This window comes from Eumetopias jubatus, unplaced genomic scaffold, assembly GCF_037043125.1.
Source record: "Eumetopias jubatus isolate StellerSeaLion01/CBP00866 unplaced genomic scaffold, mEumJub1_p1.0 scaffold_3, whole genome shotgun sequence".
Taxonomy (NCBI): Eukaryota; Metazoa; Chordata; class Mammalia; order Carnivora; family Otariidae; genus Eumetopias; species Eumetopias jubatus.
The window spans coordinates 124,062,582-124,080,775 of NW_028274809.1; the positions used below are offsets into that span (position 1 = coordinate 124,062,582).

Sequence of the window (18,194 nt, forward strand, 5' to 3'; positions counted from 1 at the left end):
CACGTCCCTGTGCTTTCTGTGATTTTTCTCTGAGTAGTCTTGCTTGGAACTGTATCTGTGGCAATCCTCTGAGTCCTACATTAAGGTATGGGTTCCCCAGGAAGGATTTGCATTTGCTTTCGTACTGCTACAGGGTTCTACTGACTTGGGACCATTTTAAATTACTGTTTGAAGTGTTTTAGACCACACTGGTGGCACAAATTAGGGAGGCCTGGTTTTTAACTACAAAATCTCAGAGGAGATTTGGAGATGATTTTTCCCCTCCATCTAGCTCCAAAGTCCCAGCTTTATGTGGGGTTTGCTCTTAAACATTCCCCACCTTGGGTGAGTCATGGGCTTTATTTTCTTAACTCCCATCAGAAACTCAGCATCACCAGAGTTACCATCCACCTACTGAGGGAAACTACCCATGATGCCCTTTTCCCAGGCTCTTCCTTTTGCATTTTTGTCCTCACAAGTTCCATACTTTTGTGGCAATTTAGCAATCCATTTAAAATTATTTTAAAGATATTTTATCCAACAGTTTTAGATGTTTTCTGCAAGGCAGTTAGTCAAGGTATGTAATTACCATACTGCAGAAAACCAGCCTCTTGGGAATATTTTCTTTCATCTTCCACTGCAATGTTTTAGAAACCCTAAAATAGCTTCCCTGAAATTGCTTATGACAACCTAGGAATTGTTTGGCAGGCAGAATATGGATTCTTGTTAATAAAAGATTAGATTGATCCACAAGAAATTGCTATTTTTATTTCTAAAAAAAATCTGTTGAATATTGTCAAATTGATATGGTTCAGTCTAAGTGCTCTATAGAAGATGTGGTCTGCTTTTCCTTGAGATATTTTGTACCTTCTTACACTTGTGGTGTTGGCCAGGTTCTTTCATTTGTTGCCGGCTCCTATCCTGACAGATTGCCCTCTACATCTGGGACAAAGGCGATGGGCCTCCCCTCACTCCAGTGCCTGAGTTCTGTACAGATGCTGTGGACTCCTACTGTGCCACCACATTCCATTCTTTTCTACCACTCTGTGTAAGTAATAGAAGAAAAACTTCCTCACATATCTAAGGAAAATCTATATGCTGTGCATAACGTTGTCCTAGCACTTTAAGTATCTACTGAAAAAAACCCAACATTTGTTATATGCCAGGCAAGAAGTAGAGATCGTGTTTCTACTAATAACAGCCCTATCAGGTGAGCACTGTTCTCCTAGTTGACACAGGAGAAGAGAGAGGCACTGAGAAGTACCTGTTCAGGGTCACACCGTGAATCTGAGGGAGGGGCAGGGAGGACTGTGAGGGCACAGACTCACCCCGGAGCCTCCGTGCGGAACTGCCTGCCACAGCTCTTCCGGGTCAGTATGCCTGGAGTCATTTCTCTTGTTGATGATTCAGCATGTGTCTACTGGAATTTCTGTTCCGCTTCCTAGAAGGGTGATTTCACACATTTCCTGCTATACCTAAGCCTTCTCCTCAAGCCCGTCTCCTCTCACCTGTAGACCTTGATTTGGTCTCACCTGCCACTGTCCAGCAGAGCTTTCAGAATGAACTTACTTGTTACAGCATTCCCTTGGTCCAGTCCCCAGGATGAGCCTGAAGACCCCTGAAACTCACTAGGTTGTTAACAGTTCTTTCTCAGAAGGGAAAATATATTCCTCACCCTCAAATGTTGTCTGTTCTTCTCAAGGCGGTCACACAGAAGTCTGTGTGTTGCATATTCAAAGATGAATATATGTACACACACACACACACACACACACACACACACACACACACACACACACACACACACACACACACACACACACACACACACTGCAGTAATGGGAGAGAATCTGTAATATTTGCTTAGTTCCTGAGGGGGGGAACCTGTCTCCTGTCTTTCTAGACATGATGCTTGCTTGTTCTTTAATACTCTTTTGGGCAGTCTGGTGGGGTCAACCTCCTAAGTGTCTTGAAGTAATATGATAAAGCTGTGGTTAAATGTCACTATAAACTGGCCCCAGATGATGTTTGAGTCGTGACTGAATATTATTAAAGGCCTAAGACATTTGATAAAGGGGTCAGAACACCCCACGAAGCAGTCTGTGGCTTTGAGTGTAGGCTGTCCACAATCCCCCTGTGTGGCCCTTTCACCTGAGTGGTCAGTTAGGGCTGGGCCAGCTCAGGGCTCCATAATTGCTCCTCCTTCCCGGCGCCCAAGTGTTTGAAGTAATGCTCCCTTTGGCAGAAGACAGAATGTTGCTGTAGCCTAGACTTGGGTAGACAATAAAGGGGCCATAAAAATACTTTGAACATTAAAGTGAGACCAGCCCCACAAAAGAGAGTCAGTTCCTGTTGTACACAAACACAGACCACTGGTTCTCTCCCTTTGTCAAAATCTTCACCAGCTGGGAAAAGGAAAGGGAAGGTGTCTAGCATTTATTGGGCAGTTATGTGCTGAATAAATGTAGCGATGACAGCGGCTTCACTGGTGGCTATTCTGACCATCTTTGAAACGAGCAGACTGAAGTCGAGAGCTGAAGAACGTGTCTGGATCACACCATGTGCACAGGGCAGGGCTGGGATCCGGGCCCAGGTCTGGCTGACTTCAGAGGACTTGTCAGCTGAATTACAGTTCCTGTTTTCCTCTAAAACTTAATCCCAGAAACAGGTTTGATGTCCTTGACGTTGGTGAAGGTCACCTCTATGGCATGCGAGATCTAACAGGGGTGTGAATGTGGGTGTTAATATGACATGGACTCATATATACGTATATGTTTTCTTGTTTTCTAGGGAAATCCAGTGAAGAAAGAGGATATATTTTTTGCAGTAAAAACATGCAAGAAATTTCATGGTGATAGAAGTAGGTTTTGTGTTATTCATTTTTGTTGAACTTTTAAAGTCCCAACTGCCTTAAAAAGAAAAAAACAACTACAAACCAGATAGAAACTCAAGAAAGAGATAATGACACATATACTGTTGAAGTGAAAGCAGTTATATTTAGTTAGTATTCCTCATCATACCACTTCAATCACCAAGATCAATTAGAAGGGACTGTTTGTGTCGAAACATGAGTGGCCCTAGCCCTTCTGAATACTGTTCAGAGCAGTGTTTTAAATTGGAAATGGGAAAGCACAGCTGTGGCAATCTTGGACACAATGTGTGAATAACAATCCATTTTGCAGAATAATGTCCTATTATGTCCATGCACCGGCTCTGAACTGTATGAACAATGTTAGAGGGGATTTCAAGGTGAGAGAATGCCAAAAAAAGGATGTTTTCTCAAAGACTAATCCTTCTTTTTACATTATGGTGGATGCACACTTTGGAACTTCTGTATGTATGAAGATACATATTCACTCATGAGTGGATTATATTGCAGAAAAGGCAAGAGGTGGCTTATACACAGCGGTCCCTTCTTAAGAAAATCTTGGCATGCAGATGAATGTTGTTTTTATTCAAGTTTTTGGTGTCATTACAGAATTCTAAGTTATGTTGATAATGTAAAAGAAAAAGCCCATCCTAAATATAAGTAGACATAATTTCTTTCTTTTTTTGCCTTATTTCAAGCTGCACTTTTCTGAAATTGAAAATTAGACCGTCTTTTGCATTTTCTAATTTTAGCATTTATTTTAATTTTTTTCCATGAAAAGACTGTCGATTTCATCAAGAGTGTGATATTTGTGTAGAAGAGATTTCTAAACCAGCTGTCGTTTTCATGGGATTAGAGCTATGGGGGAAGTTCATTTATACTATTTATTTGATAATATACTTATAAATTATACTTTAAAGGGGAACATTTTACAAATAAAAAATAATTTGGGGTTGAAATATTAACATCAACTAAAATCTGGTTATGTGTACAGTATCATACAAGTATGTGACTATAAACCTTCATATTTACCTAAAATAGTCATATAAAGTGCCAAGTCCTATTAAATCAGCCTAATATATGCACTCATTATACAAGGAGTCCTAAAGATTATTAAAAATCAATATAGCAGTTAAAATTTTCATCATTCACAAAAATTAACCTAGATTTAATATCCTTTTGCTTTTTTTAAAAATCTGGGAGGGCGTTTGGGGACAAGTTTTGACATATCTTGTATCAAAGAAAATGAATGAAGGGACTGCCTTTTTTTTTTTTTTTTAAACAGCCCATAGAAGTGTTCAAATTGATTTATTTGATCTTGAAGCTGCACTTGGGAGTAGTGACTGTTTTCATAATATTGATGTTAAGAATGGCGGTGGTGGTGATATTTTCTCTTTTGGAACATTTTTCAAGTGACAGTAAAGCAGTAAAATTAGGGATCATCTCTTGTATTTTTCATATTCTACAGAAATGAAAAAGAAGTTTGCTAATTTTAATTTAGTAATTCTGAATGATCTAGTTTATTGCTTTCTTACTTGCATCAGGTTGAGATAATCTTTTCAGATATCCATCAAATGCTTTTACATTTGAATTTCAAGTCAAAGGTCTTTAAAAATTACAAATCTTAAAAGCCTGTTAGGAGCATTAAAACCAGACCTCCCAAAGCTGGATGCATTGATTCACTGCTATGAATTTGAATCTGGGGTCATTGAAGCCTGAGACTTAATTAAAAGGTGTTATGAGGTTGTCACGGTTGGGTTTCTGTGGCAAGCCATCTTTAAACTTGGATGTTTGTTTGAAAAGATAGTCTGAGGCAGCAGGATTTTAGGGACTTTGATATCCATATTGCTGGATGGAAGTGAGCCTGCCAGGCCACTGGGCTCCTCCTCTTCTTTTGGAAGGCTAGTCTAACCACCGGTTGGCCTAGAGAATTATCTAGTAATCATATTCATTACATTGACAACACCATGTTAACTGCATCTGCTCATCTTTTTTACATTTTCTGGTGTGTTTTTTACATACATTGTATCATCTGCCTTCATGGTGACAATTCCTTATGATGTGATAATTAACGTGATTCCCTTGATCATGTAGAGAAAGCAGAGTGTGGGACAAGACGCAGCTGGCCCGTTCTTGTAGACTGTTGAGAAGGAGAGCTGGGATTCAGGTTTTCTGGCTCCAAATCCCAAATTCTTTCTGCCACAGCATAGCTGTACTGTCATCTCCTTGGATGTATTACAATCTTAGCCTTGATAAATGGTATTTGATATTCATGTTGACATTCTGCTAGGCTCAAGGTCACTTTTGACTTGGCCAGAAGGTGGGAAAGTAGGCTTTCTGTTTTCAGTAGCAATGGGGAGAGCCAGAAATTGAAATCCACAGAGGATCTAAAATATAAACCAAGCTGGGCATTCAGACTGCCACCCCTGTCCAAGCATATAACTGTGATAGTCAAGCCAAATACACGGACTTGAGTGGGTTTTTTCTTTTTTCTTTCCCCGTGCACTTTGTGGTACAAAGGAAAAAAAACCCATAAATAAGACTGTATATTTATCTTTGAAAAACTGAGAGTTGGCTATACTGTTGGTGATGTATCTGGTGGCAGGTTCTCACTTGTGGGTGCACTGCCCCTGGGGACAGCAGAAGACCCCCTCGCGATGCCCCCCATCCCTGACTCCTTATAATGTCAGCCATGTCCAGGGTGAGGGTGAGGGACGGCACGTTCTGTTAAAGGCTCCAGTCAAGGCAAGGGAAAATATATGTTGAACTCATTTTTTATATTCTCAATGAAGAATTGATAATGAGGCAAGTTCCAAAATTAAAAAAATTGTATTTAACATCTTGTACCTTTTTTGCTTAATGGTGAAACAAACATTTATGTAACTGCTTTGTGTCTGGATTCTGATTTAAATGAAATAAAGCATTCTTAGGACACAGCAAAAATATATTCTGTCTTTTGGCTTAAGAAAGAAATACATATTGACACCATCGAAATAGCAACACACTCTTGAGATGCAAGCAGTTAGTATAGGGTTTTAAAGAAACTTTAAACATATTACATAAAGCAAATTAGGCATAGCATGTAAAATTATATTTAAGTGAGGAGAAGGTCTCTGGAGTTTTAATATTCAGCTGCTTCACTTCCTCTTGGGTTATGTGTTTTTCCACTGTGTGACGTGAGCTGTCAGAAAATGTTAAGAATTTTTTTTTGCACCATTTTGCCACACCGTTCCTGTGCGTGTCTTAAGTGTCTGGTGGCAGCCACCGCTTTGTTCATCAAGTGCTGGGTCGTGAGATGCTCTCCTGCTGCAGTCCCCTCTGATTAAAGAGGTAAAATTGCTCTTTGCTCAGCCTTTCGTTCCTTTTCACAGCTTCCTGAGCACCTAAAAACAAACACTTTATTCCTTTCAGATTGAAAAAACAAAACACCCTGTTATCTTTACCGCCGTCATCTTGTCTGGAAGAAGCCAATGTGAACAAATTTATTGAAAGGGGTGTGTGGTTAGAGAGGCTTACAGGTACTGGTCTGTCTGCTTATTTCAGACATGAGGCTTGGGTTACAATGCAGCCAGGTGGAAGGCTTCACTCTGGGTCAATTGATGTGATTAGATTAATTAATTGAAGAGAGGGAGGGAGTCAGGTGCTGACCTGTTTGGATCTCCCCTTGGCTGTTGAACCAATAAAGAGGTTCCAGGATTGCCCGAAAATGTTGTTTTAGATCAGCCCCCAAGGGATGCCTTTGAGTCTTACTTACACCACATCTTTAAAATCGGGGGTTGTGTCTCTAACCCTCTCCGGAGGAGAGAGGCACAGCCAGGGTTTTGTCATTGACGTGCATACGGAGACAAGAAGTCCATTTGTCAAGTGAAAAGAGCAGATATCTTAACATCGAGAGTCATTCATATTTGACTGTGGGGTAGTTTTTGTACAGTGTTTAAGTGTCTAGTTCTTTTTCATTTGTAATCAGTTTTGCAAGTAAATTCATCAGGGGTAAAAATGTGTGTTCTGTGCCTCCTAGCAAGACATATCTCCTCCTGCTTCAAGTCTGTAAAGCCATGTGGAAGATTTATACCATCTGTGCAGTGGGGTTTGTTTTTTCTTTAATAGCACAAGTTTTACTTTGCTCCAATTATAAGTTATCTTGTGGTAAACCTTCTTGAAAGAGGCATTCGCTAGTGTTTTATTAGGGGGTAGAAAGTATGCCTCTCTGTATTGAAAATGAGTTAATAGGTCATGTAACTCTATTGAAATATTTTCTCAAAGTTTAATATACTTAGGAACACAGTGCCTCAATATAAAATATTTTATAACTAGAATGAATTCAATTTAGAATTCAAACATTGCTAATGAAATCGACCAATATTTTAAAAGTTTTAGGTAACTTAGAATCAACCCTAGTTGAAAATATAGGCTTTACCTGCTGTTATAGAAGACTTAGGCTTAGCTTTAAATTCTTTATAGCTGGCAGATATGGCAAATGCCTCAGGAGTTATAGTGATTAGGGGATAGATGATAAAAATGGTTGACTGCTTCTGGGATTATAGAATCATAGCACCCTACTATATTAAAATGGCTGGTGTATTTTTATATGATTGCTAATGGTGGCAACAGCCTTGTACCAAATGATGAATTGCCTTTATGGATAAAACCTTCCTTTAAACTAGTTCCAAAAAATAGCCTTAAGCCTTTTGTGGGAACTTCTACAAAATTCAGTCCTCATTCAAACTATTTATTGAGCTCCTACTACATCCCGGGCACTGTGCCCGGGGTGGGGAATGATTCATATAGTGATTCTTACCTTTAGTGAAATTTCTGTTTCAGCTATTTCAAACAAAAACCGAAAGCAAGTAGTTAGGTACAGCAAAGAACTCCTTCACACTTGATTTTAATGTCCTTTAAATCAGCTGAGAGGAAACATCTCTGCTGATTAATAAAGCCATTAGAGCAAACGGGAACTGGAGGCTAAGGGCTGAGGACAGCGAAAGCCGACTTTTGCACAGCTTGCAGGACTGAGGGCTGGGACTGAGGAAAATTCTTGACCTTCCCTCACAGCTTTTTCCAGCATCATGCAAGGGAGGACATTTTACCCAAGAGTGAATTAGCAGCAGCAAGCTGCCAGGAGCCCTTTCTGGGGTCAGTCCTCCTGCATGTGATATACACGGCAGACTGCCCCTGAGGTGCTAAGGTAAAGATTTTCATTGTGCTGGGATTTGGAAGTAGAAGAGGATTTGTTTTTCTTTTTTTTCTCCCCCTCCCCCAGCAGCCTTACCTGTTATTTATGCATCTTTGTCCATTTTGACATGAAGAAATTTCTGCCTTTTTAGGATTGCAGAAAAATTATAAGATCTAAAAGTTATTCAGTGTGTTAAAATGGGTAACTTAGAGATTATAACAAATGTCTTTCTGAAAAGTTCATTAATAATGGATAAAGTGGTGCACTTTTGTATTTTAAATACAAGGCTGTCTGACTTTGACTCTGAATTTGTTAACTTGTGTAGCTAAACATTTAAAGTTGGCATTGCATGGGGAGTTTTTGCATATATTTTTATTTGGGCTGGGAAAAAGGAAAAAGATAAATGATCTGATAAACATCTCAAAATACTGACCTGAAGATTTAGTTCACTGGAGTGGAGGTTCTTAAACTGCCAGGGTTTGCAATCTTGACAGGATGATTTTTTTTCTTTTTAAAAAAATTTTTTTTTAAAGATTTTATTTATTTATTTGACAGAGAGAGACACAGCGAAAGAGGGAACATAAGCAGGGAGAGTGGGAGAAGGGAGAAGCAGGCTTCCCACCAAGCAGAGAGCCCGATGCAGGGCTCGATCCCAGGACCCTGGGATCATGACCTGAGCTGAAGGCAGACGCTTAACGACTGAGCCACCCAGGCACCCCAGGATGATTTTTTTTTTCCTATTAAAACAACAGAAACCTCTTCTCAGAATGTAGAGATGCACAGATAGTAGCTAAAAATATATATATAATAATTACGCAGATATTTGGTCAGGCGAATTAATACCAAATAGTGATCAGGTAGAATTCTGTCAAATGTGGAGATAGGAGATGCTTAAAAGTAGCTTTAAATTACAGAAAACTGTGAAAGTTTTCTGTTGTTTGTATTTCTTTTTTTAAAACAATTTATCTGTTAATGGTAGTGGTAAAAAATCTGCAGTGGTTCTCAATCTTTCTTCTTCCACATTTTTCAGAAGCGTAGCACAAGAATATCAGCTATCCTAGGCAGTGGTTCTCAGTGGTAGGGTTGTGTCCTGGATAGGATTTTATGGTTCTGTTGGAATCGTTGGGTGGGGACGTGTATAGTTTGAGAAGCCCCCTACCCCCCCACCACTGTAAGGGAGACATATTTGCATCTCATCCAGAAACACGGAATATTCCCATCCCTTAGAAGTAATTATATTCCTCACCCCTCTAAGAAGCATTTGAAAAATCTAGTTGTGAATTTTAAATGAAATAGCCTATGGGGGAAAGAGGGAAATTAAAACACTACAGTATAAGCAGACTAGGACATGGATCATTACATGGACTCGAGGAATGAGGAATCACCAGAAATGAGAAGGGTTGGGCTCTAACATACGTTGAAAACGTCTCAAGGAGAGGGTTCCACGCAGGTGTTGTCATCGACCAACAACCTGACATTTCTCAGGGTAGGAAAAGCATGCAGGTTGGGATATCCGAAGAAGAGCAAATAATGCTTCTCCCTTTATAGGTGATAATGCTCCCCTTCATGATGCTAAGCTTTCCTGCAGAACTGTGCCAATGACTGTCACTCCTCTCATTTTTTCAGTCCCCATTGTAAAGCAGACCTGGGCGGGCCAGGCAAGTGTCATTGAATACTACAGTGATCACGCAGAAAGTTCCATTCCTACAGTAGATCTGGGGATTCCCAATACAGATAGAGGTGAGTCCTTAATTCATACTACTCTTATTCAGAATGTCCATTATCCTAAATTAGGATAAAAATGAAATATCTTACAAATACTATGATTTATGCCTTATGTAAGTTTCACTTCTTCCCCTCCCAACATCTTTGCCCGTGGATATGGATCAATTCTCTCGGATTAAGAGCTGCTTTATAAGTATTAAGAAAGGTTGTAAGTTGTTAGGCCATGTTGATATGACTGACTGAGCATAGGACAATTAGGATTATTTAACATATTTTTTTATACCTTCATAATTCATTGTGGCCATTCTGACTGGTGTGAGGTGGTATCTCATTGAGGTTTTGATTTGGATTTCCCTGATGCTGAGTGATGTGGAGCATTTTTTCATGTGTCTGTTGGCCATTTGTATGTCTTCTTTGCAGAAATGTCTGTTCATGTCTTCTGCCCATTTCTTGACTGGATTATTTGTTCTCTGGGTGTTGAGTTTGATGAGTTCTTTATAGATCTTGGATTCTAACGCTTTATCTGATATGTCATTTGCAAATATCTTCTCCCATTCTGTCAGCTGTCTTTTGGTTTTGTGGACTGTTTCTTTTGCTGTGCAAAAGCTTTTTATCTTGATGAAGTCCCAGTAGTTCCTTTTGCCTTTGTTTCCCTTGCCTTTGGAGATGTGTCTAGCAAGAAGTTGCTGTGGCTGAGGTCGAAGAGGTTGTTGCCTGTGTTCTCTTCTAGGATTTTGGTGGATTTCTGTCTCACATTTAGGTCTTTCATCCATTTTGAGTCTATTTTTGTGTATGGTATAGGGAAATGGTCCAGTTTCATTCTTTTGCATGTGGCTGTCCAATTGTCCCAACACCATTTGTTGAAGAGACTGTCTTTTGTCCATTGGACATTCTTTCCTGCTTTGTTGAAGATTAGTCGACCATAGAGGTGAGGGTCCATTTCTGGGTTCTCTATTCTGTTCCATTGATCTATGTGTCTGTTTTTGTGCCAGTACCATACTGTCTTGATGATTACAGCTTTGTAATAGAGCTTGAAGTCCAGAATTGTGATGACAGTGGCTTTAGTTTTCTTTTTTCAACTTTCCTTTGGGTTTGGGGTCTTTTCTGGTTCCATACAAATTTTAGGATTATTTGTTCCAGCTCTGTGAAAAATATTGATGGTATTTTGATAGGGCTTGCATTGAATGTATAGATTGCTCTGGGAAGCATAGATATTTTAACAATATTTGTTCTTCCAGTCCATGAGCATGGAAAGTTTTTCCATTTCTTTGTGTCCTCCTCAATTTCTTTTATGAGTGTTCTATAGGTTACAGAGTACAGATTCTTTGCCTCTTTGGTTAGATTTATTCCTAGGTATCTTGATGCAATTGTAAGTGGGACTGATTCCTTAATTTCCCTTTCTTCTGTCTCATTATTAGTGTATAGAAATGCAACCGATTTCTGTGCATTGATTTTATATCTTGCTACTTTGCTGAATTCCTGTATGAGTTCTAGCAGTTTTGGGGTGGAGTCTTTTGGGTTTTCCACATAAAGTGTCATATCATCTACAAAGATTGAGAGTTTGACTTCTTTGCTGATTCTGATGCCTTTTATTTCTTTTTGTTGTCTGATTGCTGAGGCTAGGACTTCTAGTACTATGTTGAATAGCAGTGGTGATAGTGGACATCCCTGCCGTGTCACTGACTTCAGGGGAAAAGCTCTCAGTTTTTCCCTGTTGAGGATGATATTCACTGTGGGTCTTTCATAGATGGCTTTTATGATTTTGAGGTATGTTCCTCTATCCCTACACTGTGGAGAGTTTTAATCAAGAAAGGATGCTGTACTTTGTAAAATGCTTTTTCTGCATCTTTTGAGAGGATCATATGGTTCTTGTCCTTTCTTTTATTAATGTAGTGTATCACATTGATTGATTTGTGGATGTTGAACCAATCTTGCAGCCCAGGAATAAATCCCACTTGGTCATGGTGAATAACCCTTTTAATGTACTTTTGGATCCTATTGGCTAGTATCTTGGTGAGAATTTTGGTATCCATATTCATCAGGGATATTGGTCTATAATTCTTTTTGATGGGGTCTTTATCTGGTTTTGGGATCAAGGTAATGCTGGCCTCATAAAATGAGTTTGGAAGTTTTCCTTCCATTTCTCTTTTTTGAAATAGCTTCAGAAGAATAGTTATTAATTCTTCTTTAAATGTTTGGTAGAATTCCCCTGGACTCTTGTTTGAAGAATTTTGATTACTGCTTGAATTTCCTGGCTGGTTATGTGTCTGTTCAGGTTTTCTATTTCTTCCTGGTTCAGTTTTGGTAGTTTATACGTCTCTAGGAATGCATCCATTTCTTCCAGATTGCTTAATTTGTTGGCTTAAAGTTGCTCAAATATGTTCTTATAATTGTGTTTCCTTGGTGTTGGTCATGATCTCTCCTCTTTCATCCACGGTTTTCTTTATTTGGGTCTTTTCTCTTTTCTTTTTGATAAGTCTGGCCGGGGGTTTATCAATCTTATTAATTCTGTCAAAGAACCAGCTCCTAGTTTTGTCGATCTGTTCTACTGTTCTTTTGGTTTCTATTTCATTGATTTCTGCTCTAATCTTTATTTTCTTCTCCTGCTTGGTTTAGGCTTTATTTGCTTTTCTTTCTCCAGCTCCTTTAGGTGTAAAGTTAGGTTGTGTATTTGAAACTTTTCTTGTTTCTTAGGACTGCCTTTGCTGCATCCCAAAGATTTTTAACAGTTGTGTTTTCATTTTCATTTGTTTCCATGAATTTTTAAAATTCTTTAATGTCCTGGTTGACCCATTCATTCTTTAGTAGGATGCTCTTTAACCTCCATGTATTTGTTTTCCTTCTAAATTTCCTCTAGTGATTGAGTTCAAGTTTTAAAGCACTGTGGTCTAAAAATATGTAGGGAATAATTCCAATCATTGGTACTGGTTGAAACCTGATTTGTGACTCAGTATGTGATCTATTCTGGAGAACGTTCCATATGCACTTGAGAAGAATGTGTATTCTTTTGCTTTAGGATGGAATGCTCTGTATATATCTGTGAAGTTCATCTGGTCCAGTGTGCCTTGTTTCCTTGTTGATCTGCATAGATGATCTGTCTGTTGCTGTGAGTGGGGTGTTAAAGTCCCTTACTATTATTGTATTAAGTGTTTCTTTAATTTTGTTATTAATTGGTTTATATAATTGGCTGCTCCCATGTTAGGGGCAAAAATATTTACAATTGTTAGATCCTTGTTGGATAGACCCTTTATGATATAGTGACCTTCTTCATCTCTTATTACAGTCTTTGGTTTAAAATCTATTTTGTCTGATATAAGGATTGCTACCCCAGCTTTCTTATGTCCATTAGCACGATAAATGGTTCTCACCCCCCCTCACTTTCAATATGGATGTATCTTTATAATCGTTATTCTGAATTCTAGCTCTGATATCTTTCTTATATCCATACTGATTAAGTGTCTGGCAGTTAGTACTGCCTCTTTTTCTCTTTTCTGGGGTGAATTTTTCTGTCTTGTCATTTTTTCCAGAGAAGAATAGATGAACAGGATAACAAAATACAAAAATATCAACCACGACCCCTGAAAAATATGTACTAAACAAATCAGAAGTGATCAGAAACCAAAGAAGAAAGAAAAGGAAAAAGAGAATATAATCAAACAGGTGGACTGAACAGAGTAATACACTAGGTCCTGGGTGTATTTTGGTCTGTTTGTTAGAAAATAGATCCCAAAATTGTAAAGAAAGAAAAACTTACGTATATACAAAAATAAAATTGAATACAATGAAAGGAAGCCAAAAATGAAGAATATATATATGTAAATGTAAAAATGAAAATTAAAAAAAGACTTAAAAGTGTTGATAAAAATAAGAAACTAGCTGAAAAGGAAAAAAAGAAAAAAAATTTTAAACTGAAAGCCTAATGAATCATGAGAGAAAAAACTCAAATTCTATATACCATTTTCCCTTAACCCTGGAGTTTTGCAGTTCTGTGTGCTTTGTAAACTTGGTCTTGGCCTGATGTTCCAGCTGGTCTTCTGGGGGAGGGGCCTGCTTCATTGATTCTCAGGTGTCTTTGCCTGGGTGGGGTTGCACCGACCCTTGCTAGGGGGCTGGGCTCAGTGTAAGGTGCTTGGGGTTGCTCTATGTGGCTTTTGCTCCCTGAAGGCTTTCTGCTCAGCTTTAGAGGATGAAAATGGTTGCGCCTTGGTCTCCAGCCCCAGAACTGACAATTCGCACCCCACATTCTTCAGTGAGCCCTCACAGAAAAGCAGTCAGTCATTCTTATCTCCCTGGTTTCCATCCACACTCTGTTCACCCAGCCTGTGACTGAGCATTTTTATCTCAGGTACACGTCCGTGTTGCGTCTCCAAACTTTAAAACATAGACTCCTGTAGCGCACACATGCGCCACTCCTCCTGGGGCAGGGAGAGGACTCTCGCCACTGTTTTGCTGCTTTCTGGGTCCCTGCTCAGACAGCAGTCCACCGATCATGCCGTGGTTTGTGGTTTAAAGCAACACAGGGCTGAGAGCCCACTCCTGGGCTTGCTGATTGCAGCTGGCTTCCCTGCTCCAATGCTTGGGAGCTCTGCCACACTCAGGCATCCCCATTCTTTCTGTGACCCTGGGGGTCCTGAGACTATGCTGTCCCACCTTATATTCTGCCTGCTTTGCCACCTGAGCACCTTTCAGGCAGGGACATCCCCCTTGGGAACAGATTTCTATAAATTCTGATTTTATGCCCCACTGCTGTATCACTTTCCAGTATCAGAGGCTTATGGAGGCTCCTTCCCCCCAGGGGTTTATCTTCCGATATATTGCCTCTGATTCACTTCTCCGCACTTCCTGCCTTGCAAAAACTGGTTGCTTTTCTATTTGTAGGATTGCAGCAATTCTTAGACCTCCAGTTGAGATCACAGGTGTTCAGAATGATTTGATAGCTATCTAGCTGAATTCCGGGGACCAGATGAAACTAGGGTTCCCTACTCCTCTGCCATCTTCCCTGGGCTCTGGAAAAATGATTTTACATTGAAGTGTTTTTGGTGAAGCTTGCTTTTTAGATTTCAGTTTAAGTTGCCCTTAATAATAATTTATTCATGTATTCCTTATTTGATTTCTTAATTTGTGATTAGTCTAACATTATTGCTATTTATACTCTACCTTGTAACAATAGGAGTTTGAGACGGCTTTTAAATAATGGTTAAAAATACACAAAGAGATCAAGAAAAATGAAAATAAAGGTCAAATTGAGTGTTTAATATTAGTTAATATTAGCTTGTTCTCTATTGTGTCACCAAATATTTTGTGAAAATCAGGGGTATATTATTTATTTATTTTTATTAACATAATGTATTATTTGTTTCAGGGGTACAGATCTGTGATTCATCAGTCTTACACAATTCACAGCACTCACCATACCACATACACTCCCTAGTGTCCATCACCCAGCTGCCCCATCCCTCCCACCCCCCCCCAGCAACCCTCGGTTTGTTTCCTGAGATTAAGAGTCTCTTATGGATTGTCTCCCTCTGGTTTCATCTTGTTTCATTTTTCCCTCCCTCCCCCTATGATCCTCTGTCTGGTTTCTCAAATTCCTCTTATCAGTGAGATCATATGATAATTGTCTTTCTCTGATTGACTTATTTTGCTTAGCATAATACCCTCTAGTTCCATCCACATCATTGCAAATGTCAAGATTTCATTTTTTGATGGCTGCATAATATTCCGTGTGTGTGTGTGTGTGTGTGTGTGTACACCACATCTTCTTTATCCATTCATCTGTTGATGGACACCTAGGCTCTTTCCATAGTTTGGTTATTGTGGACATTGCCGCTATAAACATTGGAGTGCACGTGCCCCTTTGGATCACTACATTTGTATCTTTTGGGTAAATACCCAGCAGTGCAATTGCTGGATCATAGGGTAGCTCTATTTTCAACTTTCTGAGGAACTCCATACTGTTTTCCAGAGTGGCTGCATCAGCTTGCATTCCCACCAACAGTATAGGAGGGTTCCCCTTTCTCCGCCTCCTTGCCAACTTCGTTTCCTGACTTGTTAATTTTAGCCATTCTGACTGGTGTGAGGTGGTATCTCATTGAGATTTTGATTTGGATTTCCCTGATGTTGAGTGATGTTGAGCACTTTTTTATGTGTCTGTTGGCCATTTAGATGTTTTCTTTGCAGAAATGTCGGTTCATGTCTTCTGCCCATTTCTTGCTTGGATTATTTGTCCTCTGGGTATTGAGTTTGATAAGTTCTTTATACATTTTGGATACTAGCCCTTTATCTGATATATCATTTGCAAGTATCTTCTCCCATTCTGTTGGTTGTCTTTTGATTTTGTTGACTGTTTCTTTGCTGTGCAAAAGCTTTTTATCTTGATGAAGTCCCAGTAGTTCATTTTGGCCCTTGCTTCCCTTGCCTTTGGCGATGTTTTTAGGAAGAAGTTGCAGCAGCTGAGGTCGAAGAGGTTGCTGCCTGTGTTCTCCTCAAGGATTTTGATGGATTCCTGCCTCACATTTATGTCGTTCATCTATTTTGAGTCTATTTTTGTGTGTTTGTGTCTATTTTTGTGGTGTAAGAAAATATTCCAGTTTCATTCTTCTGCATGTGGCTGTCCAATTTTCCCAACACCATTTGTTGAAGAGACTGTCTTTTGTCCATTGGACATTCTTTCCTGCTTTGTTGAAGATTAGTTGACCTTGGAGGTGAGGGTCCATTTCTGGGTTCTCTATTCTGTTCCATTGATCTATGTGTCTGTTTTTGTGCCAGTACCATACTGTCTTGATGATTACAGCCTTGTAATAGAGCTTGAAGTCCGGAATTGTGATGCCACCAGCTTTGCTTTTCTTTTTCAGCATTCTTGTGGCTATTCAGGGTATTTTCTGGTTCCATACAAATTTTAGGATTATTTTTTCCATTTCTTTGAAAAAAGTTAATGGTATTTTGATAGGGATTGCATTAAATGTGTAGATTACTCTAGGTAGCATAGACATTTTCACAATATTTGTTCTTCCAATCCGTGAGCATGGAACGTTTTTCCATTTCTTTGTGTCTTCCTCAATTTCTTTCATGTGTCTGTTGGCTATAGTTTTCTGAGTATAGATTCATTGCCTCTTTGGTTAGATTATTCCTAGGTATCTTATGGTTTTGCATGCAATTGTAAATGGGATTGACTCCTTAATTTCTCTTTCTTCTGTCTTGTTGGTGTATAGGAATGCCACCAATTTCTGTGCATTGATTTTATATCCTGTCACTTTACTGAATTCCGGTATGAGTTCTAGTGGTTTTGGGGTGGAATCTTTTGGGTTTTCCACATGAAGTATCACATCATCTGCAAAGAGTGAGAGTTTGACTTCTTCTTTGCCGATTTGGATGCCTTTTATTTTTGTTGTCTGATTGCTGTGGCTAGGACTTCTAGTACTATGTTGAATAGCAGTGGTGATAGTGGACATCCCTACCGTGTTACTAACTTCAGGGGAAAAGCTCTCAGTTTTTCCCTGTTGAGGATGATATTCACTGTGGGTCTTTCATAGATGGCTTTTATGATTTTGAGATATGTTCCTCTATCCCTACACTGTGGAGAGTTTTAATCAAGATAGGATGCTGTACTTTGTAAAATGCTTTTTCTGCATCTTTTGAGAGGATCATATGGTTCTTGTTCTTCTATTAATGTATTATATCACATTGATTTGTGGATGTTGAACTAACCTTACAGCCCAGGAATAAATCCCACTTGGTGGTGAATAATCCTTTTAATGTACTGTTGGATCCTATTGGCTAGTATTTTGGTGAGAATTTTTGCATCCATGTTCATCAGGGATATTGGTCTGTAGTTCTCCTTTTTGATGGGGTCTTTGTCCGGTTTTGGGATCAAGGTAATGCTGGCCTCATAAAGTGAGTTTGAACTTTTCCTTCCATTTCTATTTTTTGGAACAGTTTCAGAAAAATAGATGTGTATTTTTTTTTTAAGATTTTATTTATTTATTTTACAGAGACACACTGAGAGAGGGAACACAAGCAGGGGGAGTGGGAGAGGGAGAAGCAGGCTTCCTGCAGAGCAGGGAGCCTGATGTGGGGCTTGACCCCAGGACCCTGGGATCATGACCTGAGCCGAAGGCAGACACTCAACGACTGAGCCACCCAGGCACGCCTTCTTTAAATGTTGGGTAGAATTCCCTTGGGAAGCCATCTGGCCCTGAGCTCTTGTTTGTTGGGCGATTTTTGATGACTGCTTCAATTTCCTTAGTGGTTATGGGTCTGTTCAGGTTTCCTATTTCTTCCTGTTCAGTTTTGGTAGTTTATATGTCTCTAGGAATGTATCCATTTCTTCCAGATTAATATCCTGGCATAGAGTTGCTCAGATATGTTCTTATAATTGTTTGTATTTCATTGGTGTTGGTTGTGATCTCTCCTCTTTCATTCATGATTTTATTTATTTGGGTCCTTTCT

At 39.3% G+C, this 18,194-nt stretch overlaps 1 protein-coding gene across 1 annotated transcript in view; it reads left to right on the plus strand.

The window, feature by feature from the left end:
- The window catches only part of B3GLCT (beta 3-glucosyltransferase), a 136,112-nt gene that overhangs the window by 80,263 nt on the left and 37,655 nt on the right, over nt 1-18,194 (plus strand). Inside the window, exons 10-12 of the mRNA XM_028106794.2 lie at nt 908-1,027; nt 2,770-2,839; nt 9,648-9,761. Coding sequence (XP_027962595.2) covers nt 908-1,027; nt 2,770-2,839; nt 9,648-9,761 — 304 coding nt within the window. The remainder of the gene's footprint in view (nt 1-907; nt 1,028-2,769; nt 2,840-9,647; nt 9,762-18,194) is intronic.